This window comes from Pan troglodytes, chromosome 18 (assembly GCF_028858775.2).
Source record: "Pan troglodytes isolate AG18354 chromosome 18, NHGRI_mPanTro3-v2.0_pri, whole genome shotgun sequence".
Taxonomy (NCBI): domain Eukaryota; kingdom Metazoa; phylum Chordata; class Mammalia; order Primates; family Hominidae; genus Pan; species Pan troglodytes.
The window spans coordinates 18,656,770-18,671,326 of NC_072416.2; the positions used below are offsets into that span (position 1 = coordinate 18,656,770).

A 14,557-nucleotide genomic window follows, 5' to 3' on the forward strand; every position below is an offset into this window, starting at 1 on the left:
TAGATCTGGAAAATGTGGAAGTAGGGGGTAGAATAAATGATTTTTAAGTTGCTGTGACTTTCTGAGATTTCTGCACAGGTTATTTGGACCCGTTCTCTTGACAAGCCCCACCCCAACTCCAGTCTGTGTGCCTCAGTTTCCCGTCTCAGTCCTTAGGAACACTATGTTTATTTATTTATTTATGTATTTATTTTGAGATGGATTCTTGTTCTGTGACCCAGGCTGGAGTGGAGTCTCATGATCTTGGCTCACTGCAACCTCTGCTTCCCAAGCGATTCTCCTGTCTCAGCCTCCTGAGTAGCTGGGATTACAGGCGTGTGTCACTCGGCTAATTTTTGTATTTTTAGTAGAGATGGGGTTTCACCACGTTGCCCAGGCTGGTCTCGAACTCCTGGCCTCAAGTGATCCACCCACCTCAGCCTCCCAAAGTGCTGATATTACAGGTTTGAGCCACCCCACCTGGCCTGGGAACACTATTTTCTAACCTTGGGCCAGTTTGTTTCATTTATGCGGCAATGGCGCTACCTAGTGGCTCAATGGAGAAGTGCGCAGAGGGTAAACACCAGCCCACAGCAGGGCTTAGAAAAACACTCAAGGAATGTGAGCAGAAGATGAACATCTCTGTCTGGGGGAAAAATGGTATCATTAAACTGTAGCAACCTCAGTGTCCACTCCTCCTTCACCAAGGCCTCACGGTGATGTTAGGAACTGTCTACCAAGAGGCAGGAAAAGTACACAAGCGAAGTAACATGGTGCATTATCTATGGATACCTTGTTGGTCTCATCTAATTTTTTTTTTTTTTTTTTTTTTTTTTTTTTTAGGAGTCTCACTCTGTCGTCCAGGCTGCGGTGCAGTGATGTGATCTCAGCTCACTGCAACCTCCACCTCCCGGGTTCAAGTGATTCTCCTGCCTCAGCCTCTCTAGTAGCTGGGATTACAGGCACATGCCACCATGCCCGGCTAATTTTTATATTTTCAGTAGAGACAGGGTTTTGCCATGTTGGCCAGGCTGGTCTTGAACTCCTGACCTCAAGTGTTCTGCCGGCCTTGACCTCCCAAAGTGCTGGGATTACAGGCGTGAGCCACCGTGCCCCGCCTGGTCTCATCTGATTTTTAGCAACGGTGGGGTCAACCTGATCAATTGCCCTGAATTTTCCCATGTTCTTCCTCTCTCCCTCTCTTTCTTCCTAATGATGACATTTATGTACTGCACATCAAGCTCTGTCTGAGTGCCTTATGTTGTAATTGCTAAGCACCTGCCTATTGTTTGCAAGGCCCTGGAATACAAGGTGAAGACACTGGAAAAAGTCCTGGCCCCTAGCCCTAGCAAAAACAATCATATGCATGAGCATTCGAGTTTTTTTTGGAATATTCAGCAATTACAATCAAAATGCCATTAACAGTTTTTACAAGGCCAGGCACAGTGGCTCATGCCCGTAATCCCAGCACTTTGGGAGGCTGAGGTGGGCAGATCACCTGAGGTCAGGAGTTCAGGACCAGCCCAGCCAACATGGTGAAACCCAGTCTCTACTAAAAATACAAAAATCAGCCAGATGTCGTGGTGCACGCCTGTAATCCCAGCTACTCAGGAGGCTGAGGCTGGAGAATTGCTTGAACCTGGGAGGTGGAGGTTGCAGTGAGCCGAAGTTGTGCCATTGCACCAAAGCCTGGGCAACACAGTGAGACTCTGTCTCGAAAAAAAAAAAAAATCAAAAGGATACTATTTCATGACATATGAAAATGATATGCACTTCAAATGTCAGCATCCATAAATAGAGTTTTATTGGAGGAATACCATGCCTGTTTGCTTAGTATGGTCTACAGCCACTTCTGCACTCCAAGGGCAGAGATGAATATTTGCAGGAGAGATGGTGTGGCCTCCAGTGTAAAAAGCATCTACTGTCTTATCCTTTATGGAAAAGTAACTAATGATAATATTACAAATACCTACAGGGTGCAGTTGTGTGCCCAGCACCCTTTTAAGTGCTTTCTACATATAGGCTGGTTTAATGCCTCAGCCCCTCTGGGGCAGGAGTGCTACTGTTAATTATGATCCTCACGTTGGAGACAAGAACAGGAGGCACAGAGAGAGTAGGTTCCTTGCACACGGATTCACAACTGGTAAGTGGTCAGAAGCAGGATTTGAGCCTAGGCAGTTCCCGATACAGAGTCTAATTTTATTTTTATTTTTATTTATTTTTTGGAGACAGAGTCTCACTCTGTCACCCAGGCTGGAGTGCAGTGGCATTATCTCAGCTCACTGCAACTTCCACCTCCAAGTCTCAAGCGATTCTCCTGCCTCAGCCTCCTGAGTGGATGGGGTTATAGGCACCCACCACTATGCCCGGCTAATTTTTGTATCTTTCAGCAGAGACGGGGTTGGCCAGGCTGGTCTGGAACTCCTGGCCTCAAGTGATCCACCCATCTCAGCCCCCCAAATTGCTGAGATTATAGGCATGAACCACTGTGCCTGGCCCAGAGTCTGATTTTAATTTAAAAAAAGAAAATCCTATACCACAACGTTAAAGGAATGAAGTTGGAAAGTAAATGTTTTGTTTGTTTTGTTTGGTTGTTTCCTGATGGCTACTTTGTGTTTTTTGAACACTAAGTAGCAATTTTTCCCCCTAAAATGTTCTCCTCTTGTGTTTTGTGGACAGTGGCTATGGTGGTGCCCCAGGGTTACTGGTAACTTCAAAACATGGTTAACTTGCCTACTGGGTACCCTAATAGCACATGGGGAAGTATCAACGTCATCGTCATCATCATCATCATCTTTCTACAGAGGAAACTGAGGCCCAGAGAGGGTGAACTTCCTGCCCAAGGTCAAGTGAAGGTCATCCTTATTGAGGGCTTTTCCCATCATGTCAGACAATAGTAGGCAAATTGAGACAGGATTGGAGGAGGAGGAGAAGGAGGAGATGGGGGTGGAAGGGGAGGAGAAAAAGGAGGAGAGGAAGAAGAAAGGGAAGAGAAGGAGAGGGAAGAGGAGAGGGAAGAGGAGAGGGAAGAGGAGAGGGAAGAGGAGAGGGAAGAGGAGAGGGAAGAGGAGAGGGAAGAGGAGAGGGAAGAGGAGAGGGAAGAGGAGAGGGAAGAGGAGAGGGAAGAGAGGGAGGACGGTAGAGGAGAAGAGGGGAGAAGGGAAGAAGTGGGAGGGAAGATGACAGGGAGCAGAAAGGAAGAAGAAGGTGGAGCAGGAGAGAGGAAGAGGAGGAGGAGGGGGAAGGAGGAAAAGGAAGGGGTGCAGGAAGAGGAGGGGGTGCGTGGGCAGAAGGTGGGAGAGATGCAGGAGGAGGGAGGGTGCAGGGAGGGGTGCAAGAGGAGGGGGGCCGGAGGAGGAGGCTGGGGCAGGGGGAGAGGGGAGGAAGCCTTATAAGCTTCTACACCAGGAATGGAATCCAGGGTGATGAAGGCAGAACAAGGGTAAAACCTTTCATGTGCCTCTCTGACACCAACCCGGTTCTCCCACAGCCTCAGACTTGCCCTAACCCTGGGGTCACAGTGGACCTCTTCCAGCCTCTTGAATGCTAAGTCAGGAGGGGGAAGGGTGGGAGAGGGGAGGAGGAGGGGGAGAAGGAGGGGTGGGGGACTCCATTCAAATCCCGTCTTCCTCCTGTCGCATACCTGCCAGAGATAGACGAAGCAGACCACGATCCAGACGAGAGGCAGCCACAGCCCGTTGAGGTAGAGGACGCTCTCGGTCAGCCGCTGCACGTCCACGGACACCAGGTTGACCACATCACCCACCGCACTGGCCTTTCTGGAGCCACTGGACAGAGCCAGGACCTGGCGGGTGGGCAGAAGGAGAGAAGTAAAGTGGGGAGGCCGGGGCAGAGGGATGCCCCAGGTGGCTTCTCCACCCAGTGAGCCCCACTTCACGCGTCTGCGAGGTGGGTGAGTAAAGTCTCTTAGGCCAACCTCTCAGGGCTCTTTGAGGATCCACGGAGATGACAAAAATGAAAATCCTCCAAGATCCCTAAAGCACGGGAGGCATAATAATGAATAACATGCACGAAAACACCAGATTAACACAGATAACGGTGGTCATCTGCCCAGTGCTCACCATGTCGCAGGCACTGTGCTAAATGAACAGCCTTATCCTTCCCCGGGGTGCTCACAGCCATGAATGGTACCAAGCAGGCACTACCATATTCATTCCCTCTAATGCCAGGCCAGGTGCAGTGGCCTCTGCCTGTAATCCCACCACTCTGGGAGGCTGAGGTGGGAGGATTGCTTGATCCCAGGAGTTCGAAACCAGCCCGGGCGACATAGTAAGACCCAAGCTCTACAAAATACTTTAAAAAATTAGCCAGGGGGCCGGGTGCGGTGCCTCATGCCTGTAATCCCAGCACTTTGGGAGGCCGAGGTGGACAGATCACCTGAGGTCAGGAGGTGGAGACCAGCCTGGCCAACATGGTGAAACCCTGTCTCTACCAAAAATACAAAAATTAGCCGGGCATGGTGGCAGGCACCTGTAATCCCAGCTACTTGGGAGGCTGAGGCAAGAGAATCGCTTAAACCCAGGAGGCAGAGGTTGCAGTGAGCCCAGATCAAGCCATTGCATTCCAGTCTGGGCAACAAGAGCAAAATCCATTTCGGGGGGAAAAAAAAGAAAAAATTAGCCAGGCATGGTTGTGGTGCGCCTGTGGTCCTAGCTAGCTACTGGGGAGGCTGAGGAGGGAGGATTAATTGAGTACGGGAGGTTGAGGCTGCAGTGAGCCATGTTGGTGCCACTGCACTCTAGCCTGGGCAACAGAGCAAGACCCTGTCTTTAAAAAAAATTCTATGGATAAATTGCTCTCTATTATTCTCTCACCAAGGAAAATACCACTTCCAGTTAAATTAAGACATGTAAGAGACATCTCGATTTTGGAAGTATTAGAGTGAAAAAAAAATGTGAGACTAGAATCAATGAAATGAACATTTACTAACCCCATTCTATGGCTAAAGAAACCGAGGCAGAGAGAAGTTGAGCACCTTGCCCAAAGTCACAGCCCTTGTAAGCACCTACACAAGGAATGGAATCCAGGGTGACGAAGGCATGACAAGGGTGAGACCTTTCACGTGCTTCTGTGACACCAACCTGGTTCTCTGGCAGCCTCACATCTGCCTTAACCCTGGGGTCACAGTGGACCTCTTCCAGCCTGTTGAATGCTAAATTCCACATGCAGCCCTCCCTTTGTGACTGCGTGAGGGAGTGAAGAAGTGATCCAGGAATGACTGGACATAGAAATTCTCCACTTAGCAAGTCTTTGAAGAGTGCCCACTGTGTGACTCACACTGAGCTGGGAACTGAAAATACAGCTGTGAACAACAGAGATGAGGCTTGCTCCCCCGGGACTGGAGTTTGAGGTGGGGAACAAGGCTCTATAATAAAGATTTATATAACTGGCCAGGCACAGTGGCTCACACCTGTAATCCCAGCACTTTGGGAGGCTGAGGCGGGTGGATTGCTTGAGGCCGGGAGTTCGAGATCAGCCTGGCCAATATGGCAAAACCCCATCTCTAGTAAAAATACAAAAATTAACTGGGCATGCTGGTGGGCGCCTGTAATCCCAGCTACTTGGGAGGGTGAGGCAGGACAATTGCTTGAACCCAGGAGGCAGAGGTTGCAGTGAGCCAAGATTGCACCACTGCACTACAGCCTGGGTGACAGAGTGAGACTCTGTCTCAAAAAAATAAGACAAAACAAAAATATTTCTATAACTCATGCTTTAATGGCAGTTATGATGAGTAACATAAAAAAGTAGCCCAGGCTGAGCGTGTTGGCTCATGTCTGTAATCCCAGCACTTTGGGAGGCTGAGGTGGGTGGATCACCTGAGGTCAGGAGTTCGATACCAGCTTGGCCAACATGGTGAAACCCTGTCTACTAAAAATACAAAATTAGCCGGGCATGGTGGCGCACACCTGTAATCCCAGCTACTCAGGAAGCTGAGACAGGAGAATCACTTGAACCCAGGGGGCGGAGGTTGTAGTGAGCCGAGACTGTGCCACTGCACTCCAGCCTGGGCAACAAGAGCGAAACTCTGTCAGAAAAAAAAAAAAAAAAAAGCCCAGAGGTTAGAGAGGAGGGATCTGATCTCATCAGGAGATCAAAGAAGGCCTCCTGGCGGGTGGGTGGGGAATAGGAAGATCAATGCCTGCTCACCAGGCGGGCTTCCTCTTAGGCTCAAGGAAATGTGGACTCTTAAGACAGGATAGGGCACACCCAGCTCTGGCATGCTCAGGGGAACAGGAGCCTGGGACGCAGCACTCTGGCAGGACAGCATCAAGAGCTGCCCTCTTGGCCACCTAGGAGCTGTCCCCTCTGTCCCCTCCTCCCCTAGGTGACAGCTCAGGTGTCAGGGAATGACACTTACATGGGACGGGACCTGCCCTGGCTCAGATGCTCCATACCCCACAGGAGCCAATAGCTCTTGGGGCAGCAGTCCAGGGACTTAGCTTCCAGAGTCCTGGGAAGGGACAAGAGCCACTGCACAGAGAGAAGTCTAAAGCTATGGCCTCCAACCAGGTATTCACAGTCAATGGACAGAACTTCCAGCCCAGATGCAATTTGGGTTTTTTTGTTTTGTTTTTTTTTTCTTCTGAGACGAGGTCTCGCTCTGTTACCCAGGCTGCGCTGCAGTGGCATGATCTCAGTTCACTGCAACCTCCACCTCCCGGGTTCAAGCGATTCTCCTGTCTCAGCTTCCCGAGTAGCTGGAATTACAGGCACGCGCCACCATGCCTGGCTAATTTTTGTATTTTTAGTAGAGATGGGGTTTCGCCATGTTGGCCAGGCTGGTCTTGAACTCCTGACCTCAAGTGATCCTCCTGTCTCAGCCTCCCAAATTGCTGGAATTACAGGCGTGCACCACTGTGCCCAGCCTAGGGGTCATTTTTACCTCAAGCAGTATTGTCTGGGAACACAGCTGACAGGCCACCTTATCAGAAGGTTAATCCTTTATCCTCAAGGGGGAATGAGTGGAAGTTAAAATTAGGCTCAAAAATTAAAATTAGATTAGAGGGAGTGGAAACGGTGTCTAGGCAGTGAGAATAACTGCAAAGGCCCCAGGGTGGGTGGGTGCCTGGAGTGTTTGCGGAACTGAAAGGAGACCTGTGTGGCTGGAGGAGAGTGAGCATGGGAGGAGGTGACGGGATGAGGTCAGAGACACCCTAGGGACAGATCACACAAGACCTTACAGGAATAACTAAGGAGCTGAGACAGATCACTTGAGGCTAGGAGTTCGAGACCAGCCTGACCAACATGGCAAAACCTTGTCTCTACCAAAAATATAAAAATTAGCTGGGCGTGGTGACACGTGTCTATAGTCCCAGTTACTCAGGAGGCTGAGGCAGGAGAATCACTTGAACCCGGGAGGCGGAGGCTGCAGTGAGCCGAGATCGCACCACTGCACTCCAGCCTGGGTGACAGAGCAAGACTCCGTCTCAAGAAAATAAATACATATAATACAGAGAAATAACTAAGGAAGTGAGAATGTATGGTGAGTGACTCTAATAAGCAAGGACTGAATGCGTTCTCAGCTGCTGATAACATTACTGCCTGCTCAGTGATACTGCTTTTCCTGGCTGGGAAGACCTGCTCTTGTCCCCCAGGGCTCACCTTTCTGTACACCAGGCCAGTGATCGCCGACCGCAGCCTCATCTGCAGCACCTTGAGCCTGTACATGTTCTGCTGCTCAAACAGCGTTTGCAGGCAGGCCGAGAGGAACATCAGCACGGCGAGGAGGTAGCCCTTCCAGGCTGGAGGCTTGGGATCACCAATAAACTCCAGGAAAAGGCTTGCAGGGGAAGGAGGGAGAAGGTACAGCTGGTGAGAGGAGGTGCCTAAGGGTGTTGCCTTTGCCCAAACCAGTCCAGATGTGGAGGATCAGTCGGCCCAAACTAGTCCAGGTGTGGAGGATCAGTCAGTGTGTTTTTTTTTGCAATAATGGTCTCCATTATTTCCCCCACTGTCCATACTCCTTTTCAATCTGACTGCAGCTCCTCAAGATCAAGAGGTGGAGTTTTTGTTCCCACTTGTTATAGGCTAAATTGTGTCCTCACAAACTTTATATGTTGAAGCCCCGACCCCCCAGTACCTCTGAATGTGACTGTATTTGGAAATAGGGTCTTTAAAGAGGCAATGAAGTTAAAAATGAGGTCATTAGGCTGGGCCCTAATCCAATCTGACTGGGGTCCTTTTAAGAAGAGGAAATGTAGACACACAAGGAGACACCAGGGGGCGCAAACAGAGGAAAGACCATATGGGGACACAGGGAGGAGGTGGCCAACTGCAAGCCAAGGACAGAGGCCTCAGATGGAACCACCTTGCAGATACTAATCTCGAACTTCCAGCTTCGAGAATCATGATAAAATACATTTCTGTTGTTCAAGCCACTCAGTCTCAGTCTGTGATGCTTTGTTATGTCAGCTGAGCAGACACCACTTGAATCTGGGCTGGCTACAAAACCGGCTTTGGCCAACAGAGTACAGTGGAGGTAAAGCCATGCTGGCTCTGAGCCTAGGCCTCAAGAGAAAATGTGGTTTTTGGTCTATTTCTTAGAACCCTCCCAAGCACCCACATGAACAAGTCTGAGCTAGCCTTTTGGAGGATGGGGACCCACATGGAGCAGAGACAGCCATCCCAGTCTCAGATACACAACTGCAGGCACATGAGAAAACCCAGCCAAGAAAAGAACCACCCAGCTGAGCCCAGCCCACATTACTGACCCACATTACCATGAACTAAATAAAAGAATGTTTGTCATTTTAAGCCACTCACTTTTGGGGCATTTTACAGCAAAAACTAATTGATGCAGTCAAATAAGAGCTTGCTTATTTGCCCTTCTGGGGGTCAGTCACTTTCTCATTAATCCATTTCCCTTCCTCAGTATCCTTCTCACCCACCATCCAGTGTCCCGAGCACCAGATGTATAGGCAGAGGCAGGAGAGCTGAAGCCCCCTGGCCCTGGAAGGATGCCACTAAGAGACCACCCACCTTAGCAGGGCACTTGAGGTCTGGGACTCACCTGAGCAGCTTGGGGACAGTGAACCTGAAGACATCACTGATGATGAGGCTGAGGGTCCCCAGGAGGAAGGTAGAATGGAACACCTGCCAGATGGCCTTCAGCAGTGGGCGCCACTGGCTCCCTTCTTGCCGTAGGAAGGGCTCGGTCTCTGGAGCCTCCATGCCACTGCCGCCTTTCCTTTTAAATGCTATTGCCTTGTTGTGCCTGAGGGGAAGGGAGAAATTAGCTCTGGGTCCCATTTTATACTCTCAGCCGCCAGCGGCAGGGCCAGGCATTAAAGGGTTGTTTTCCCAACAGTGGAGATGGGTGGGTGTGGATCTAGCCTGGCTCCCTCACCTGTTCCTCCTTATCACCCTGAGTACCCACTTAAGAGACAATCATGGGAGTTGGGGGGCAGGGCAGGAGGGCACTCTGAGGCCTCTTAGATGGCCATGGGAAAGCACACCTGTTGAGCACCTACTATGTGCCAGGCACTCCCCAGTCATCCTAAGACCCCCTGAGAAGCCAGGTGTTGTTCCCATTTCACAGATGAGAAAACTGGGGCTCAGAGAAGCGAACTTGCCCAAGGGCACACAGCTGAGAAGTAAAAGAACTGGAATTTGATTCCAGTTCTCTGTCTCCAGAGCCCATGCACTTTTCTTTTATCTTTTTTTTTTTTTTTTGAGACGAAGTCTTGCTCTGTCGCCCAGGCTGGAGTGCAGTGGTGTGATCTCGGCTCACTGCAACCTCCACCTCCCAGTTCAAGTGATTCTCCCACCTCAGCCTCTCGAGTAGCTGGGATTACAGGCAAGTGGCACCATACCCAGCTAATTTTTGTATTTTCAGTAGAGAAGGGGTTATGCCATGTTGGCCAGGTTGGTTTTGAACTCCTGACCTGAGGTGATCTGCTCACCTCGGCCTCCCAAAGTGCTGGGATTACAGATGTGAGCCACCACACCTGGACTCTCATGTACTTTTCAACCTATCGTGTTGTCAACCTGGAGGAAGAACAGCACCCCGTCCCCAACACACACAATCAGCCAGCCCTTAGGTGGTTTTGAACTGGTGGAGAATCACGGCTGATGGGCATGGGGCCTGGTGCTCTAGCTCTGGGTGAAAGTGCAGACAGAAGCTCAGGCTGCCTCAAACTAATAAGATCCCCAGCCTTTGGCTATAACCAGGGACCACAGAGAAAAGCTAAGGTGAGGGAGGGAGAGGAGGAGATGGGGGAGGCCCGAGGGCCCCTGTGAGGCAGGTCAGAAGCCCTGGGCCAGAAAGGAGAGGCTGGGGCGATGCAGCTGCTGACAGTCCGGTTGCTGTGTGGTCCTGGGCGGGGACACTGCTCCTCTCTCTGTGTGTGAGAGGATGGGTGTGGTCCCCTGCTGAGTCCCCTGTGGCTCTGACAACCTATAAGGTTATCAGTAATTTCTTTTTCTTTTTTTTTTTTTTTTTTTTGAGACGGAGTTTCGCTCTTGTCGCCCAGGCTGGAGTGCAGTGTAGCAATCTCGGCTCACCGCAACCTCCGCCTCCTGGGTTCAAGCAATTCTCCTGCCTCAGCCTCCCAAGTAGCTGGGATTATAGGCACACACCACCATGCCTGGCTAATTTTTGTATTTTTGGTAGAGACAGGGTTTCACAGCGTTAGCCAGGCTGGTCTTAAACTCCTGACCTCAGGTGATCCACCTGCCTCGGCCTCCCAAAGTGCTGGGATTACAGGTGTGAGCCACCATGCCTGGCCACTTATCAGTAATTTCAATCCCCATTACAGATCTGTGACCCGGGGCCACGTGCTGGGATCAGCTCTTTACACGAAGGAGCTCACTGACTCCCCTGGATCCCCTTGCCAGGTGAGCATTATTAGGTTCTCCATTTTACAGAAGGGGAAGCTGAGGCTCTGAGAGATGGCGACAGCCACCCGAGGTCACACAGCAAGGGCAGAGCAGGGATTTGAGCCTAGATCTTGATTTATGGTTCGTAGAGGGTTTCTTGTGCACTAAGGACCCCCAACCTCACCATAATAAAATAATAATAAAAAAAGAAGCATAAGAAAAAACCTCTGGTGAGCTCAGGTGGCCAGACCCTTCAAGGCCAAGGTCTCTGTCCCACATTATTGGTCTGATCTGGTGTTTGGTTTGGCATCTATGGAGGGTTGTGGTTCAGCTCTGTTACTGAGTGGGTGTGGCCTGCTGCTCACAACTATTTTGGCATTTGGATCTCAAAGCCAAGAAGATGCCCCTTCCATACAGAGAGCATCCCTGCCCACCCTTTCCTGTTTGATCCTGCCATTTAATTCATTGCCTTCGCAGCCATGCCCATGGCTCCAACCCTCTCTTTGTCTCGTTAGAACCCCAGGTGGGTAGACTTTGCCTGTGTTTTCCACCGAGATGTCCCTAGTATAGAGTCCAGCTCCTGCACACAGTGGGAGCTCAATAAACACTTGTCAAATGAATGGGAAAAACAGATGGAGTGATGTGTGCAAAGGGCCTAATAAGAGTGCCCCCCGCACATACTGTTATAAAAATTTATAGAAGGAAGGAAGGAGCTTGGCTGGGTGGACAGAACTTGGCTTTGGAGCCAGGAGACTGTGGTTCCAATGCCTGCTCTGTCTCCTCTCCTCTGAGCCTTAGTGTTTCCATCTGCAAAATGGGATCGGGGAAGAGTTGACTGGCAAGTTTTCTTTCTGGCTGAGGTTTTGCTCAGTTCTATTTGAGCTGTTTGCCCCAGAGAGTCAGTGTGTTCAGCCTGCAGGCTCCATAGCAAGTGTTTTCCTCTCCTGCAGGTCTCACCTCCCATCAAGGAAGATGTCCAGATTGCTGTCTGACGTCTGGTCTCTGGACTGAAGGCCATTTAGTGCAGATCTCACAAATGATGGTGGGGCAAGGCAGGGGGTATGCATGAGTGGCATGGGCAAGGTGTGAGTTGGGGGATACAAAAGGGAGTGGTGGAGGCCGGGCACGGTGGCTCACACCTGTAATCCCAGCACTTTGGGAGGCCAAGGCGGGCGAATCACCTGAGGTCAGGAGTTCAGGGCCAGTCTGATAGCCTGAGCAACATGGAGAAACCCCGCCTCTAATAAAAAATACAAAAATTAGTGAAGCCGACTTGACCAGCAGGTGGCTGTTGTGTGGCCTCTCAGGAGGACGCCCTCTCCCTTCCCCCAGTGGTTGCAAAATACTTCAGAAAGAAAACCAAAGTTCTCTGTGGGTGCAGTCGGTTGTTTCAGAAGCTGACGGAGCCTGGTCTTTGTATAACCCCATCTTTCCCCTTTCTTTCTGTCAACTGTTTATGGGAGGATTCTCAAACTGTTCTGGAGAATGTTTCTACCCTTTAGTTCTAGTGTTGGGTGACCTGTAATTTTCATGTTGGCTGGGGATGCCAGGAGTTGGCAGAGGCTCCTTCCAGAGCCCCTGTGGACTGGATTCTGCCACTTCCGTAAAATCATTTAAAAGTAGAGGGTGAGTCAGGTGCAGTAGCTCACATCTGTAATCCCAGCACCTTGAGAGGCCAAGGCAGGCAGATCCCCTGAGGTCAGGAGTTCAAGATCACCCTGGCCAACATGGTGAGACCCTGTCTCTAATAAAAAAATTTAAAAGTCAGCTAGATGTGGTGGCACACGCCTGTGGTCCCAGCTACTCAGAAGGCTGAGGCAGGAGAATTGCTTGAACCCAGGAGGTGGAGGTTGCAGTGAGCTGAGATCATACCACAACCCAGTGAAGGGGGTCCAGCAAGCCACGCCTGGGGTGAGAGAGAACTGATGTTTTGGTTCTCTCACACTACTTATTCTGTTTGGAAAAACACATGCCCTTCCTTTGTGGGAACAGCCCCTACCCACTTCTGTGGCTCTGAAGGGACCACCAGTCATGGCACCAGCCCCCTGGGCATGGGATTGGCCCCTGACAGGCACATGACTTGAGCCAGGCCAATTAGAGGCCTTCCTTGGGATTTACTATATGGACGTTAGGAGAGAGATGCTCTCTTATTCTGCTGGAGTTTGCTGGACTTGCATGGGAAGGGATAGGCCTTATGGAGAGACCAACACATAGATAATAGTTGGGATGGGAGATGAAAGGAGAGAATCCTGACATCATTTGAGTCCCCTGATCCAGCAACACCTGAGGCTAGATCCTCTTAGCTGTGTGAGCCTATAGTATCAGTCTCTCTCTCCTCTGTCTCTCTTAATGTGTGGGATTCAGCCATCTGCAACAACTACCACAAAATCCCAGAGTATGCAGTGAACTTCCCACAGAGCTAACTTCCTTTTTTGTTCTGTCTCCTGAAACACCAAGGTCCGGTGAGGTTAAGCAACGTGCCCAAGGTCATCACTATTTGAAGGCAGGGCAGCATTTAACCCAATTTTATCTAATCCTATGCAGGCTCATTTATCTAGACCAGAGTTTCTCAAATGAGGTATCCCAGGCTCTAAGGGCTGCAGAGAAGTTCCCAGAGATGCCACTGAGGGCAGGAGTGGACAGAGTGGATAACTCCAAAGATCTTAACACCCTCTGGATGACTAACAGTGCTTGAGCACTTCCCATTTGCAAGACATTTGCAAATTCTTTTCCATAAATCATCTTTTTTTTTCATCCCCATAAGCTATGAGCTGGGGCTAATGACATCCCCACTGAATAGATGAGAAAACTGAGGCCCGGGAAAGGAATTGCTCAGGTTATATAGTAAGTGAGCAGCTGCTTGTGTGTTGAGTCACCTCCCAACCCTCCACCCCGGCCTTAAAATACCTCTTCTGTTTGCTGCCTGTCATTCTGCCATTTCCCCATTTGTAGGAATCTGTTCCCCGTTTGTAGGAACCTGTGATGCGTTCTGGGAGGAACCATATCTTAAGCCTGATACTACTTAGTGGGATCAGCTGGAAGGCAAGGTGGGGAGGCGGCAGTGCAGCAAGAGTAGCGTTGGGGGCTGGACTGGGGGTCAAATGATGAGGTTTTTTTTGTTTTTGTTTTTGTTTTTGTCTTGTTTGTTTTTTTTTTTTTTTTTGATACGGAGTCTGGCCCTGTCACTCAGGCTGGAGTGCAATGGTGACATCTCCACTCACTGCAACCTCTGCCTCCTGGGTTCAAATGATTCTCCTGCCTCAAGCCTCCTGAGTAGCTGGGATTATAGGTGCCTACCACCATGCCCAGCTAATTTTTGTATTTTTAGCAGAGATGGGGTTTCACTATGTTGGCCAGATTGGTCTTGAACTCCTGACCTTGTGATCTGCCTGCCTCGGCCTCCCACAATGCCGGGATTACAGGCGTAGCCACCACACCCGGCCAATGACGAGCTTTTCTGAAGGAGCATCAGGTGAGTTCTTGACCTCCACCCACTTACCTCCGGGCTGCACTGCGGTTCCTCATCCACTCCTTTTCAAGCCGGGAAACAAGTTCTTCTGAGGAATTTTCTCTCCCAAGCGACCAGAGGTCTTTTGGTCTCAGTGGCCTCCTGTATCCCCTCCAGACCAGGCTGCAAAAGAGGGGCACCAGGGAAAGCTTTTCCTGCCATTCACCCCTGCAGGATCCTGGCCAGGTGAGTAGCTGTGTGACCCTGGGTAAGTCACTTAACCTCTCTGTA

The 14,557-nt window shown here is 50.3% G+C and overlaps 1 protein-coding gene and 1 long non-coding RNA gene across 35 annotated transcripts in view; one reads left to right on the plus strand and one right to left on the minus strand.

The window, feature by feature from the left end:
* Positions 1–14,557, minus strand: part of LOC742522 (ATP-binding cassette sub-family C member 6) — a 73,098-nt gene that overhangs the window by 44,179 nt on the left and 14,362 nt on the right. For all 8 annotated transcript variants that reach the window (XR_008539940.2, XR_008539941.2, XM_054668950.2 and 5 more), the window contains exons 7-10: positions 14,318–14,449; positions 9,011–9,214; positions 7,603–7,780; positions 3,623–3,784 (exon numbers count right to left, since the gene is read on the minus strand). Coding sequence is in view for 6 of the 8 variants with exons in the window: in XM_054668950.2 (XP_054524925.1) it covers positions 3,623–3,784; positions 7,603–7,780; positions 9,011–9,214; positions 14,318–14,449 (676 nt within the window). In the remaining 2 variants the exon portion in view is untranslated. The remainder of the gene's footprint in view (positions 1–3,622; positions 3,785–7,602; positions 7,781–9,010; positions 9,215–14,317; positions 14,450–14,557) is intronic.
* The window catches only part of LOC112207782 (uncharacterized), a 50,966-nt gene that overhangs the window by 21,529 nt on the left and 14,880 nt on the right, over positions 1–14,557 (plus strand). For 9 of the 27 annotated variants that reach the window (XR_008539958.2, XR_010152302.1, XR_008539942.2 and 6 more), the window contains 3 exons: positions 823–5,350; positions 10,758–10,836; positions 11,769–12,080. This is a non-coding gene — a long non-coding RNA (uncharacterized LOC112207782). Of the gene's footprint in view, positions 1–822; positions 5,351–8,872; positions 9,080–10,757; positions 10,837–11,768; positions 12,081–14,146; positions 14,513–14,557 lie in introns of those variants that run through there. The other 18 variants (XR_008539947.2, XR_008539952.2, XR_008539946.2 and 15 more) reach the window with 18 other exon arrangements.